The sequence below is a fragment of the Zalophus californianus genome, chromosome 4, assembly GCF_009762305.2.
Source record: "Zalophus californianus isolate mZalCal1 chromosome 4, mZalCal1.pri.v2, whole genome shotgun sequence".
Taxonomy (NCBI): domain Eukaryota; kingdom Metazoa; phylum Chordata; class Mammalia; order Carnivora; family Otariidae; genus Zalophus; species Zalophus californianus.
In genome coordinates this window covers 99,751,190-99,765,227 of record NC_045598.1, presented here as the reverse complement: position 1 = coordinate 99,765,227, position 14,038 = coordinate 99,751,190, and the positions used below count along the sequence as shown (strand labels likewise).

At 40.4% G+C, this 14,038-nt stretch overlaps 1 protein-coding gene across 11 annotated transcripts in view; it reads left to right on the top strand.

Moving 5' to 3' along the window:
* SPAG17 (sperm associated antigen 17) overlaps window positions 1-14,038 on the top strand; it is a 237,836-nt gene that overhangs the window by 72,794 nt on the left and 151,004 nt on the right. For all 11 annotated transcript variants that reach the window (XR_003522719.2, XM_027609149.2, XM_027609136.2 and 8 more), the window contains 4 exons: window positions 5,243-5,429; window positions 6,965-7,159; window positions 9,589-9,770; window positions 13,163-13,324. Coding sequence is in view for 10 of the 11 variants with exons in the window: in XM_027609149.2 (XP_027464950.2) it covers window positions 5,243-5,429; window positions 6,965-7,159; window positions 9,589-9,770; window positions 13,163-13,324 (726 nt within the window). In the remaining variant the exon portion in view is untranslated. The remainder of the gene's footprint in view (window positions 1-5,242; window positions 5,430-6,964; window positions 7,160-9,588; window positions 9,771-13,162; window positions 13,325-14,038) is intronic.

The window sequence follows — 14,038 nt, the reverse complement described above, 5'->3', positions numbered from 1 at the left end:
AATCCCTGCCACCAACCCCCATCTCCAATTCTCAAGATATAAACTCATAGGGGGAGGGGCTTATTCCGAATATGAGAGAATAGAGGGGAAGGAAGAAGACAGGAGGTGATTTTGCTATGATCGGGTCTTGGTAGAAAAGCGATGTGTCACTTTTCGACCAAAATAGGGGCCAGTCATCATTGTCAAGAACCTCAGGGACAAAGGGACTGTCCTGGTTCAGTTCAAGTATGGAGGCTTGAAGGCATGAGGAATAGATGGAATATAGGAGAAGTGGGGGACCTCAACTAGAGTTAGACACAGGAGAGCAAAAGCGACTGGGTGGGGCAACATGTTCAGAAATCCACCAAGGACTTCTCTGCCTGGATCTGGGGCCCAGAATAACCTAGGTACTTCCATTCACTTCTGTTTCTCCGCAGTATGATGTCTCTGCACCAGGAAAGTACATACAGAGTCGCTCTACCTAAGGAAATTCTTTACATAGATTACTATGTAATCTTCTTGAAATTCTACCCATTGAAGATAACATCATTGTTAAATGGAAAATGCAGAACACTAAATTGTGTAGCGAGAACAGTAACAATGATGTTAAAATGGTGCGTAAACGTAATTTGAAAGAACGCACTAAATATCTTCTTCACTCATCTTCTCTGGTGGTTTTGTGTCAGCTTTATATGCTTTCAGATTTTTCAATAGTGATTATTATTTTTATAATTTAAAAAAGCTACTTAAATGAATCAGGATTTATAGGTATTTTTAAGATACTTTCATGAAAGGAAGGAGGTAAATATTGATCATTTCAGTGTCAATGGAAATGAGTTTAAAAGATGCTTTTCTCCACGAAACCAAGCTTCACCTTGTTAAGGGAACACAAAAGCAAAACGAAATAGAGAAAAAGAGGAGGACACTCAACAGAAAGAAGAGATGAGGGAGGTGAAGCTATGGAGAAAGAAAAGAGCATCCAGCGAATAGTGTTATTTAGCCCCTGGAAGGACAGAGTAAACGGAGGGCAGAAGGCCTGGGAAAGAAGGTGGGACGAAATCAAAGACGGAGATTAACAGAAGCAGAGAAATAAAATGAGTTTAGGCTTTGAGGTCAAACCCGCTTGTGTCTCTACCGTGGTGGGTTGTCTGAGGGCAAAGTGTGTGTCGTCATTTATACAATGTGAACAAAACTACCCATCTCGCAGGTTGCATTTGGAGAACAAATGAAAGATGATGATGTCTAGAAAGCACCGGTCGTACTACAGAGCTGCGTCTCTGTAATTATTGCTAATTTTACATTTCGGTTGTGATCAGCCCTGCTCTCTGTGGGGTCCCAAGAAACCTTGCAGAATCAAGGATTCAGGGAGTTCCTTACCTTATAGAACCCCAACCTTGCCAAAGAGGCTCCAAAAGGATGGGAGCTATGTGGCCGCACAGGTGTTCATACCCCACCTAGGAGAGCCAGCAGGGCTAAAGGGCCCTTGAACGGTCATATCAGGAAAAGGATAAAGAAACTAGTTTTAAACGTCCTCTGTACTAGGAAGTATTTTTTGAAAAGAAAGAGTAAGTGAATGATATATGACTATATCCATGTTTATTCTTCTGGGTGAACTTGAGAATAATTTAATCTGAAACAATTTCTCCTTTTCAGTTCTAAAGATCACCCTGAGATTTTATATAAAATCACAGCTGTAGAAGTTTCTGGAAGCTTTTGATGGCAGAGTTAGGACTTCTCTGTGGCAAGGCTAGCTGTCTACCAAGGAGCTACGTGGGAGTGTTCCACTTCAGTGGATTTACCATGATCCAAGTGTGGCTGTTGGAGTGCCTGCACGAGTCTTGCCAATGCCTCCAAGCTAATTGGACTCAGGGGCACTGATGTGTGTTCTGGTTTCATTTTAAATTAACAATCTCAAAATTTCCAACAAACTCTCAACACTGGCAGAAAGTTCTACCATATTTCTTCACTAAGCTTGCCCTCCCACTTTCTGACATGACTCACGTTACCATCTCTGTTCAAAACCTCTTACCTAGTACTTCCTTTACTCAGCCAATAACTGCACCTCAATCCTTCACTTGACAAAATTGAACCATTCCCTTAACACCATCAAGACCTATCTCTTTCTTGAACCCAGCCACCCCCCTTCTTGCTCCTCTTATTAAACTGAGAAAGGGCCTTTCCTCCTAGCAAAGGAAATGGACGCATTCTCTTGATCTAGTCCCGTCTTGCCTCCTCAAGGACTTGATCTCCCCCCCACCCCCCCACCCCCCGCCATCTTCAATGTCTCCCTCTCTGCTGGGCCATTCCATCAGACGGTGAACACATCTCCTGCCTGGACCTTAGACGCCCCTGCCATGCACTCATCCACTGACATCTTGAGAACTCTCACCTAGGGCATCTCCTCTCTTCCAGTCAGTCAGTCACTATCTACAGGTGACACACACCCAAATTTGTAACTCCAGCCAATCTCTCTTCTCAGAAGACAACATGTGTACTTGACTGCCTCCTGATATTTTGTGGCATCTCAAAGTTAACATAGTCCTCTGAAGAGTCCATCGGCTCACCTTAAGTAAAAGCTATCTCTCACCCCAGCTTCTCTATCTCTGTAATCTGAGTCACTATTAGGTCCTTTCTAGACCATTACCAGAGAGCTTCCTTCCTAGCCTTCTTGTTTCTTATCTTGCAAAATCACAGTTAGTTCTCCACCTAAAACTCTTTATGGTCTTCCCATTGCATTTTTAATAACATACAAACTTGTTAGCCCCACCTCCAAAGACCTGGCCCATGCCCTGCCTCCCCGACCTCAGCTTGGGCCACTCTCTCCCTTGCCCACTATTCTCCTGCTATCCTCACCTCTTGTCAGTCCCTTGAACATACCTATCTCCTTTATGACTCAGGGCCTTCATGCACACACTTTGTCTTTTCCTCGCTTCTCCCACGGATGACTCCTCATCTTTCAGGTCTTCATTCAAATGTCACCGCCTCAGAGAGGCCCTCCATCACCAACCCATTAGAGAGGTTTCCTCAATTGTGTGCCTATCATTGGGTTTTACTCTTCATAAAGTCATGAAACTTCGTAGTTATATTTTTGCCAGTTTGCATATGTGCTTTTTTTGCCTCTTTCCTCCCCAGTAGGCTAGGAGCTCAAGGGGACAAGCCCAGCTGTAGCTTATGCACCAGTTTATATCTGGCGCAGAAAGAAATGCTGGGGCTTTTCAGACCTCTGCACCTTACCTTGTGCACTCCTTGCTGCCTCCACCCAAAGCTGGTAGTGACATCGGCATCCTCCCTGGATGCTTTCTGCTGCTGCTGAGGAGACAGAGTTTCCCCACCACAAGAGCCACAGGCGCTAGGCCCACGTGGAGAATGCATTTGTACCTCTGACACTTCTGGGTGCCAAAGCTAAACTGTTCTCTGGAGCCCTCAACATCCAGAAGATACATGGAGTAAAGAAATGCTTCTCTTCCCTTCTGTGGTACATTCTGTTAGCTGGGTGCCAAAGCAACATATCTTCTACTCTCCTTGTCTCTAATGTATTACAATGGAATTTTTCAAATATGATTTCTTGACCTCAGGAAAATACAGAACCCGGATGTTGCTACAATAATTTCTTTTTTATTTTGTTGTTCCAGTTGTGTGGAGTATGGAAAAAGCAAATAATATAAGCATATTCTGGATCTTCTGTATGGCCACCTTATGATCCAATACTGACACATAATTTTAATGAACACAACCTATTTGTATTTATAAACAAATGCATTGAAAGTGTATTACATTATGAAATAATGCGCAAAGGTTTCAGCAATTGTGTGAACGGAAAAAAATGGTGGGAAAATTGGGTCTTTACATGGCATATGGCAGTCTAAATATGCTCCAGAACAATGTGTAAAGAGTTTGCTCTTCCCACTGATGTTTTGTGTTAATCCCATCTTTGAATGTATCAAATAGCAACCATTGATTATGTCTATACATTTTTAATTAGCATTATAATAAAAATAATTTGTTGGTGTTAGGTTACCCAAAGAATCTTTTAACCTTTAAAACTTAATACACTACTTAAACTTTGAAAAACTTTGTCAAGGAGATTTTAGAGAAAACTATTCTTTCTGGGCTTTTTTAACTTTTTTTTTTATTAGTTCCAGAAGTAGAATTTAGTGATTCATCAGTGGCATATAACACCCAGTGCTAATTACATCAAGTTCCCTCTTTAATGCCCATCACCCAATTACCCCCTCCCCCCAGCCACTTCCCTTCTAGCAGCCCTCAATTTGTTTCCTAGAGTTAGCATCTCTTATGGTTTGCCTTTCTCTCAATTTTCATCTTATTTTATTTTTCCTTCCCTTCCCCTATGTTCATCTGATATGTTTCTTAAATTCCGTGTATGAGTGAAATCATATGGTATTTGTCTTTCTCTGACTGACTTATTTTGCTTAGCATAATACCCTCTAGTTCCATCCATGTCATTGCAAACGGCAAGATTTCATTCTTTTTGATGGCTGAGTAATATTCCATTATATATATATATATATATATATGTATATATATATATATATACACACCACAGATATACAAGTGTGTGTGTATATATCACCTCTTCTTTATCCATTCATCTGTTGGTGGACATCTGGGCTTTTTCTGTCTTTCCATATTTTGGCTATTGTGGAGATTGCTGCTATAAACATTGGGTGCATGTGCCCCTTCGAATCACTGTTTGTATCCTTTGGATAAATACCTCATAGTGTAATTGCTGGGTTGTAGGGTAGCACTATTTTTAACTTTTTGAAGAACCTCCATACTGTTTTCCAGAGGGGCTGCACCATGTGTTTTTTTTAAACTTTTGTTTTTAATGAACAAGCCAACCTCTCTCTAAGACTCAGACCGAGACTCCCCAGGGTTAGGCTGCAAGATAAACCTAAGTTCCTGCTATCACAAGGTACTCAGAATCCCCCACTCACCCTACGCCCAAAAACTGAGGTAGTTTATTGGCCCATGCTTGACTTTCTTATAGGATGAATTCTCTTCTAGAAAGCCACTTGTGTAAAAGGTCTCCTAGTACTCACCCCTCAGTCCTCATGCATAGATGTGCCTTATCATAATGTGGGCCCAACCTGGGATCTCCACTATCCTGGCTTGAAGAATGACTACCTGAAAAATAAATGAGTAAACAAGCAATTGAACAAAATAAAGAATTAATTTGCCCAACAGTAGAAAAGCTGTTGTTCACTCACTGTATGATTTGGAGAAAAATATTCTCTCTTTCCAGGTAATAGAAGATAGATTCAAGGTAGAAAAGGATAAAGGGAAAGCAAAATCTCCCAAGGAGAAGAAGATCTCAAGTGCCAAGGTTGCCAAAGGAAAGGGAAAGGATCAGCCTGAGGCAAACACAACAGTGAAAAAAACCACGCTGTTAAAACGGAGGGGAGAAGATGATGACACTAAACATTACATCGGTCAGTGAGATGCTCTTCCTGTGGGTTACCTTTCACTTCTTGCCTTCCAATCTACAAAGTAACTTGAGAAATCATTCCAATAATGACGCTTAATCTTTCCCAGGCGTTTGGCTCTTTATAAAACCAGAAGTCACATACCACCCATGATACCCTAATAGGAAAATATTGCTTTTTGCAATCCATTTATGTTTTCAGCAAATATTTATTTAGCTTGTGTCTTGCTGTGGGCACATTTTCATAATGCAAATGAAGGATGAAATAACGAGCTGATTGTGCCACCAAGTAGCTTACTACTTTGTTTGGAACGTTTTAAAAAGTCAGACATAATTATGAGGCCACTAGAAAGTGATGATTGTAATGCATGAAATACGATGGTGATAAAATCAGACCAGTTAATTTGGGACTCACACAGAGCACACAGCCTCCTGACCTGACCTCAAATTCTCCCACTATTAGCTTCTCTTAGAGCAACTAGAATTTCCTTTCATTTTTGATTATTGATGTAAAACTGGTTTAACCTGTGCAGCCTGTGAGTAATTCATTACCATCTACCCTTGGACACAAATGGAGCTTCCTCTTATTATTTGCATCCCGTTTAAATGAGTTGTCAGGCCTTTCACACCCCTTGTCACTTGGACTCCCCGGACGTAGCTGCACCCCCAATCCCCGAGACTCAGAAGCCATGATATTTTGGTTTCCATAGGCAATATCAACACAGATTTGTTTAGGGATAGAAGAAAAAGTATTACTTAAAAATTAAAAGTTTGCGCATATTGCATTATTTGTAAATTTATCTTAATGGGCTATTGTGGGGTTTAATGTTTTCATGTACTATCTAGCATGACTATGAAAGTATAACAATTATTTTTATCTCTCTGAATCTCACAGTCTGGGAGAAACTCAATGTTTTAACATTAATAAAACAGGGTAGCCAGGGCTAAATAGAGGGGAAAAATGTTGGGAAAGTGCACAATATATATCTTAAAAATTTAATGCAAGAAATATATCATTGCTCCATAACCCACACTCAGCATTCACACCTATTGACGTAAATACACAGAATACTTTGGTAGGGGGCACGTCCATATTCGATATTTCCCTCTCCTGTAAACACCTCTACTTATAAAATACCACAAAAAGCTGCAGCTACTCGTAATTCAGGAGTAAAGCCAGATGTTGCTCAAAAGAGATTGAACCAAAAAAAAAAAAAAAAAAATCACAGCCTAAGCCTTTTTCTTTTTACAAAAACCCAAGCACACATTTTCCATGAGCGCAGGCCCCATGTATGTTTGTCCTTCTATTATGACTCTATCTCATTTACAAAAGTGATTTAATATTTTGTAAAATGGTCACAGCCTTCTTACTGGAAGGGTAATAATGAAAACCAGTCAAAAGACCCACATTCCAGCCAACTGGACTGTTTTTGGCGAGCCAGAGGTATTATAAACACATGCATAATGTATGTAGCCATCGAACTGGCTGGGTGCAACCTGGTCTCTTTTAAAATGACGGCTGCTCTTCTTTATTTTGAACAGACGATGAGCCAGATGATGGTGCCCAGCATTACATTTTAGTTGTGGGCTTCAATAATCCTCAGCTATTAGCGATTATGACTGAGCTTGGCATTCCCATAAGCAGCGTGATTAAAATATCTTCAGAGAATTATGAACCTCTGCAGACACACCTGGCAGCAGTTAGCCTGCAGCAGGAAGTTCTTCTTCAGCCAGAAGGTATGCAGTCTGCTACACAACTTACCAAATCTCTCAATATTATCCATGGTCTGTAAAGTACAAATAGAATGAATTTTCTGTCCAAAAAAGAGTCATACAATACATTCATTATTAAATCCTTTTAAGACTTTGATTTGCTCTTTATTCTGCTTGCACTAGCCAGGTGCTGTAAATTTTGCAAATTAAAATCATACTCTGTTTATATCCCTGTGCAGTCCCAGAAAACATGGACTATGGGTCAGAAGACTTGGTTATCTAACTATATTTCTCAGGAACATTTAACTGATAAGTTTTACTGAATGTGTGGGCTGGATAGGTCAACTGTATATAATGTGTTCTTCCAGAAGCCACAGTCACCACGTGGCCCAAGGGAGGACATAGCCTTGGATTCTTGCTCTGCTTTGCTTCTGGCTTATTGTGATAAATCAGAGAGGGCACTCTGTCTTCCCAACTTTAGACTAGGAAGCTGTGGGGTGAAGTCCCATCCACACGAGCTTTCAGCCATTTGGGGCCACAGAGTCTTCATCTAAGGGAGTTGTGCTAGAATACCACTGTGGGAAGGGAACTGAAAGTTACTACATACTTTAGGTGATAGAAAGGGATTCGGTGTAAGCCTGTGTGACCTGGAAGTCCAAGATTTTCTGCCATACACTGTTGCTTTTATTGTTATTTATTAATAATATCATTTGCACAGTGTTTTGTAATCTACACAACCACATCCCAATTTCTATAACACTGCATTTTAAAAATCTGCTGTTCCAGGGTGCTCCTGGGTGGCTCAGTCAGTTAAGCGTCTGCCTTCGGCTCAGGTCATGATCCCAGGGTCCTGGGATAGAGCCCCGCGTCGGGCTCCCTGCTCAGTGGGGAGTCTGCTTCGCCCTCTGCCCCTCCCCCTGCTCATGCTCTCTCTCCCTCACTCTCAAATAAATAAATAAGATCTTAAAAAAAAATTTGCTCTTCCAAGTTAGAAATTACTACCACTGATGATAGTAAAAGCTACCATTTATTGGGCAGATGCCTTGGGACTAGACTTAGTGCTAAGGGCTTTGAGTGCATTGATTTATGTTGTTTCCACTACCATCCTTGGAAGTGTGTTTTATTACAGACAGTCCCCAACTCACGATGACTTAATTTTTCAACTTTATGATGGTGTGAAAGAGATACACGTTCAGTAGAAACCATACTTTGAAGTTTGAATTTTGATTTTCTCCCCAGACTAACAACATGCTGTATGATCCTCTCTTGTGATTCTGGATGGTGGCAGCTCCCAGTCACACACGTGATCACGAGGGAAAACTACCAGTACACTGACAACATTCTGTACCCACACAGCCAATCTGTTTCTCACTTTTAGTAGAGTGTTCAACAAATTACATGAGATATGCAACCCTGTATTATAGAATAGGCTTTGTGTTAGATGATTTTGTCCAACTGTAGGCTAAGGTAAATGTTCTGAGCATGTTTAAGGTAGGCTAGACTAAGCTATGATGCTCAGTAGGTTAGGTGTATTATATCACTTTCAAATGTTCAATTTACAATGCATTTATTGGGATATAACTCCATCCCCACTGTAAGTTGAGAAAGATCTGTTTTTCCATTTTACCAAAAGGACACTCAGCCTAGAGGCAGCTATTAAGTAAAGGAGTTGAGATTCAGACCCAGCTGCTCCTGACTATCTCAAAGGATAGTTGTAACACTAAATAACTTATTGAAGCCAGTGAGAAAATGTTCCATAAGTGCATAGCCTCTCTGTAAAAAATATTTAATATATAGAAATAAAATCACAGAGAAACAGACTTTATAATAGAATCCTGAGGTCTTAGTAGTAGAAACTATTTAGTTATAGATCTAATAAACATTAATATTTTAGGCAAAATTGCACGTGTAACTTTATGGGAATCTGTCATGATTTTAGTCAGAGCACAAATGCCCAGAGAAGCCTGTAGCTATTTGAATGTGACCAATGGTTAACTGAGGCATCAATCATTGATCCGGTCTATTTTTAGCCATCTGGGATGGAGAACTGGATCAACAGCAGTTCCAACCAATTATGAAAAAAAACACACTGAGATGGTCAAAAAGTGATTTGGCAGCAAAACTGCTCCCGCATATATGCAATCTAAGGAGGATGGAAATATCGAACATATTTAGCTCCGCAAATGTGCAACCTTATCATAATGTTTCTGGGCTTCAAGTGTAAAATGAAGGGGTGGGATAAGCTCATGTTTAATATCAATTTCGGAAGTAAAATCCTCTGGTTTCATACTTGTATAGCCCAAGTTTGAAAACTTCTCAAAATTATATTTCTTTATTTGCCTCTCCTGCTACTGCACAGACATCTTGCAATGCATATAACTCACCATGTCAATTTAAAGTGGGAAGAAATTCAACATTCTCATTTTGTTGTATTAACATGTTGCTATAATTAGACATAGAGGCAGAGAAAGTGAAGAAAGAGGATGCCAAAAGAGAACTTGAAATTTTCTGGAAGTACCTGGAACCAATTCTGAATAATGAGAAACCGGAAACAAACCTCTTTGATGTTGCTCGACTTGAATACATGGTCAAGGCAAATAACTTCCCTTCTGACTGGGCAGACGGCAAAATGATGGTTAGTACATGGATTTGTGAGAGTGGTTTGGACATGTGGTAGTGTGGTTTCATTTATCATACTCATTCATTCCACAGACATTTATTGAGCACTGACTATATACATAGCTTTGTGCTCAACTCCTTTTTCTTCAAGACAGTGACAACACTGAAAGCCCAGTGATGGTTACAGCCTGGTTCTTTAGCTTTTAGTGTATGAATTAATGGCAAAGAATAAGATGGAAATGGAAATGAAGGATGGTAAATCTTTTATTTGGTGGCAGGTGGCTTTGAGTCATACATCAACCATGTTCTTGGCAGTAATCTTAATATATAACATAAAATAGTAAATTTTACAGTTTTTCAAATTACGTTGTCTTTCTTTTTTTTAATATATCAGTTCAAAATATTGTTTTTCTAGGTCCTTGATTTTATTGCCAAAATTGTATTTTTAATATATTTGGCAGGCAAGGTCTATCTAATAGGATGCCTTGGCCCCACCCCAACAATTAACAGGTGTTTTCTGGGAGCATTTACTGGTCCCTGCTACTGAGGATCTTACAGAAAGGCATGCCCAAAACCATGAAACAGAGAAGCAGTGTTCAAGGTGCCATACACCTCTGTGCTCAGTTATGTGAAACACACCCTAAATTTCCTACTAATTCAGAAAAAGAAGAAATGGGATGCATCACAACGTAATAGCAAATATTTGATACACAAGGGTGTTTTTTAAAAAGAAGGTTGAGTGACTACTTCTCAGGGATGTTGTGGAAGATATCCAGGCATCGCTGTTACACAAAACTTCTCAGGTCTCTTTCTGGTTGACCCCCCGTTCCAACAAACAGAGGCCCCAGGGTTGGAGCGTGAACATTTCTCACAATCAGAGTCCCTGACTGCATAACCTTGAGGTGGATGTGCACATGGTGAAGTAAGGAAAACTCTGAGGAGAGGGAGACCCAGATTTGAACCTTGAAGGATGGACAGGATTTGAATAAGTAACAATATACAGATCAGTTTGAGTTTTTAAGACTGTCAACATAAAGCATTAGATGTCACTATGTAGAAACAGAACACTGAAGCCTGATAGCTTGCCAAAAGTAAGAATAAATATTAGCCTTGTCCTATACATGGAGAAGAAGCTAAGCATAAAGAAGCTGTGGCTGAAGGCAGAGCTTGGTTTAAGCAAAACTTGTTACTCCAAGCTCCCTTGGCTTGGCCTCTTTCCACCCCTTCAATCTAGAGATCTTCATTTTTCCTGTTTTGTCTTTCACTCCTCTGCCTCCTCAACCTGAGTTCAGAAAAGAAGGCACGACCTTCTGTCCTTTACTGTTTCATGTCATACCATCTCAAGAACTTGCATACATTTTTGGTTCAAGAGGGCATAGGAGATCACAGCCATATAATTCCTGAACCATAATTCAGAGGAAACAATAAAAAGAGTCTTCAAAGGCAGCCTCAGGCCAAGTATCTTTTGCTCTTGCTCTAGCTAGGGCTCTCTTCTTTGTATTTTATTTACCCCCCAGGCATGGACTGACAAGAGCTGAGTACATCCCATTGCACCTTCAGTACACAGATGTCATAACACCAAGGCACATAATCACAGCTTCGAAAGACCCAGCACCATTCCCAGCACCCAGCTCCTCCTCCAGTGTCCACAATTTTGTGTTCATTAGAAGATTTTAATCATTCCATTTTTAAAGAAAGTGAATTGACTATTTTACTTTTTTTAAATATAGAGTAGAAGAATTTAAATGGCAATTAAAGTTCAGAAAATTTTATGTTGAAAAAATATTATCATCTCAGTGGAAATACTAGTTATGGTACAATATTCCTGACCTCCAAAGTAGAAAGTTACCATCAAGGGCATCTAGTTGGGCCATGAAAGTAACCATCAGAAATGACAACATTCAGTCGTCTGGGGAGCCATTTATGGCTGTGCTGCCCAGCTGGGCACATTGATCTCCTATCAATCAATTTGCAAGTTTTTATTGAATATCTTCTTCATGCCAGACCAATTGGTCTGGATCCAATTGTAGTATTTTTTTTAGAGCCCGAGCATGCCTATATAAGGTATGATTTGTGGGTGAACAACCCAGCATTGAAGATGATGGGGAAAGAGAGTCTTGAAAACAGTTCAGTCATGGAGCTGGATTTGAAAAGAAAAGCCATTGGGTTTAATATTGAAGAACAAAGTTCACATTGAAGTTTAGATCACCTGAGAAACATAAAAGTAATAAATCTACTTCTCGTAGATATAGACTAACTACATGGTGTGGATACATGATGTCACACACTCAGCTATATATGTAAGTTGGTATAGCCTCATATCCAAAGCAGAAGCCAGCCAAGGAGTCCTCTTCCTCTGTGGAAGAAGGAAAGCATTAGTACCTTTGTACTTTGTCTGCAAACAAGCAGGCTATATTTTTGCTGAACAAAAGGTAACGAAAGGTTTACATCAAATAAATGCCCATCAAGAAGTGCTAACTGCTCATGTAAGACATCTGCAACATCTCAAGTTAAGACCTTGGTTGCTGAAATAATTTTCTGGCTTTTAGCATGTGATTTGCTGTTTGATTTTAAAAATGAATAAACTAGTTAAGCTAAGGGATCAGAAAGAGCAGAAGTCCTACCATATTTCTTACAAATACAAACAAAAACGTGTTTCTGTGCCAGAATTTGGGTGGACGACTAGCAGGTTGAAACTTAACTGAAGAATGCTCAGTCCTAGTGTAGGCACATGAAGCCCAGACTGGTAGCTGTGCCTTTCAGGTGGGCAGAGCTCACACTTCCCTGGACTCCTGCCAGCCTGTGATTCACTGGCCCCCCAAGAAGCTATCTCATTCTACCTTACCTCTGTAACTCAGATCTAGGATAAGCTTACTTAACGCTTCTTTGCTTTCAGGCAGGCAGACCTAGTGATAACAGTACTTTTCCAGTTCTGGAAATGAAAGCCAAGGTAATAGGGGTATCTGATCTACAATTTGCTTGCTAGATAATAAAACTGTGGGTATTAGATACAAAAGCAGTAGACTATATCTTAGGAGTTTTTTCCTCTGACGGTAGCACAGAAGAGATATTGAAATTACCTACCTAATATGTTGTTTTAGAAATTGAGACATCAGAATATAGGCCATGTTGCTGAAATTAATGGACAGGGTGTTTTTCACTTAGTTGAAGCATTCATTAGACTCTTACAGTATAATGCAGCCATACGACCCTCCGAAGGGAACAGTTTGCATTGTGGTGAACAAGATGGTCCAGAAGGGTTCAACAAATGAAAACTCACTCACCATGGCTGGGATGCAGTGATTTGGGGAAGTGCTTGGTTTAGCTGTTAAGAGGGAAACGAACCATACAGCTGATTCCAACAACAAAACACTAATAACTAACTGTCATTAATTTTCTCACCTGTAGCTGGAATTGGGTACCGATATTTTTGAAAACATTGCCTGTTTGATGTATGACACCCTGGATTGGAAGAGGCAGCACCAACACTATTTGGAAAGCATGCACCTTATCAATATCCCACAAGTGGTTAATGAGAAACTTACCTTGGAAGCCATGTCAATTACTGAGGTAGCACATTCTGGGATGTCTTTAGTGGGCTGAATGATCAACTGAACAAATTGATTTTCACCTTTGTAAAACACACGAAGGAAAAATTACATAAATACTCGTAGGAAGGAGATTCTGCCTGCTGGGATTAAAGTCGTGAGGGTGGGAACCAGGAGAGGCCCCCAGGCACAACACTAAAACTCCCTAACTACCTGCCACATGGAGAGTTGATGCTAGAAGCCACATTCAGCACCTGGAGCAAGGAGAGGGCTATTGATAAATTAATCATGGTATTTATTTAGCACCTACCATGTGCTAGCCTTGCACAAGGTGCTGGCAATAATGAACAAGACTCCTCCCCTGTCCCCCTTGTTGAGGTTAACTTTTAAAGAGAATGGCAGTCATGTCAACGGTGGTTTTAACATAGCATGGTAAGAACAGTTAGCTCAGGCTGCAGTAGAAACACTGAAAACATGGTACATAACCTGACCTGAAGAGGAGCAGCAGGGGAGAGGGAGGAGTCAGGAGAGCCTCACCCAACAGGGTAAGTGATGTGGTGAAGGCAGCGTGTGATTTGCCTACAGGAAAGCCTAGTGGAAGAAGGGACAGAAAGGTATTCTCAAGAAAGGGGCAAAGGTGGATGTACACAGACATGCAGTCAAAGGAAAGAAGTATTAAGGCACAAGCCCAGACCACAGGATAAGTGTGTGCTCCCAGGTAGTAGTGCAAAATGGA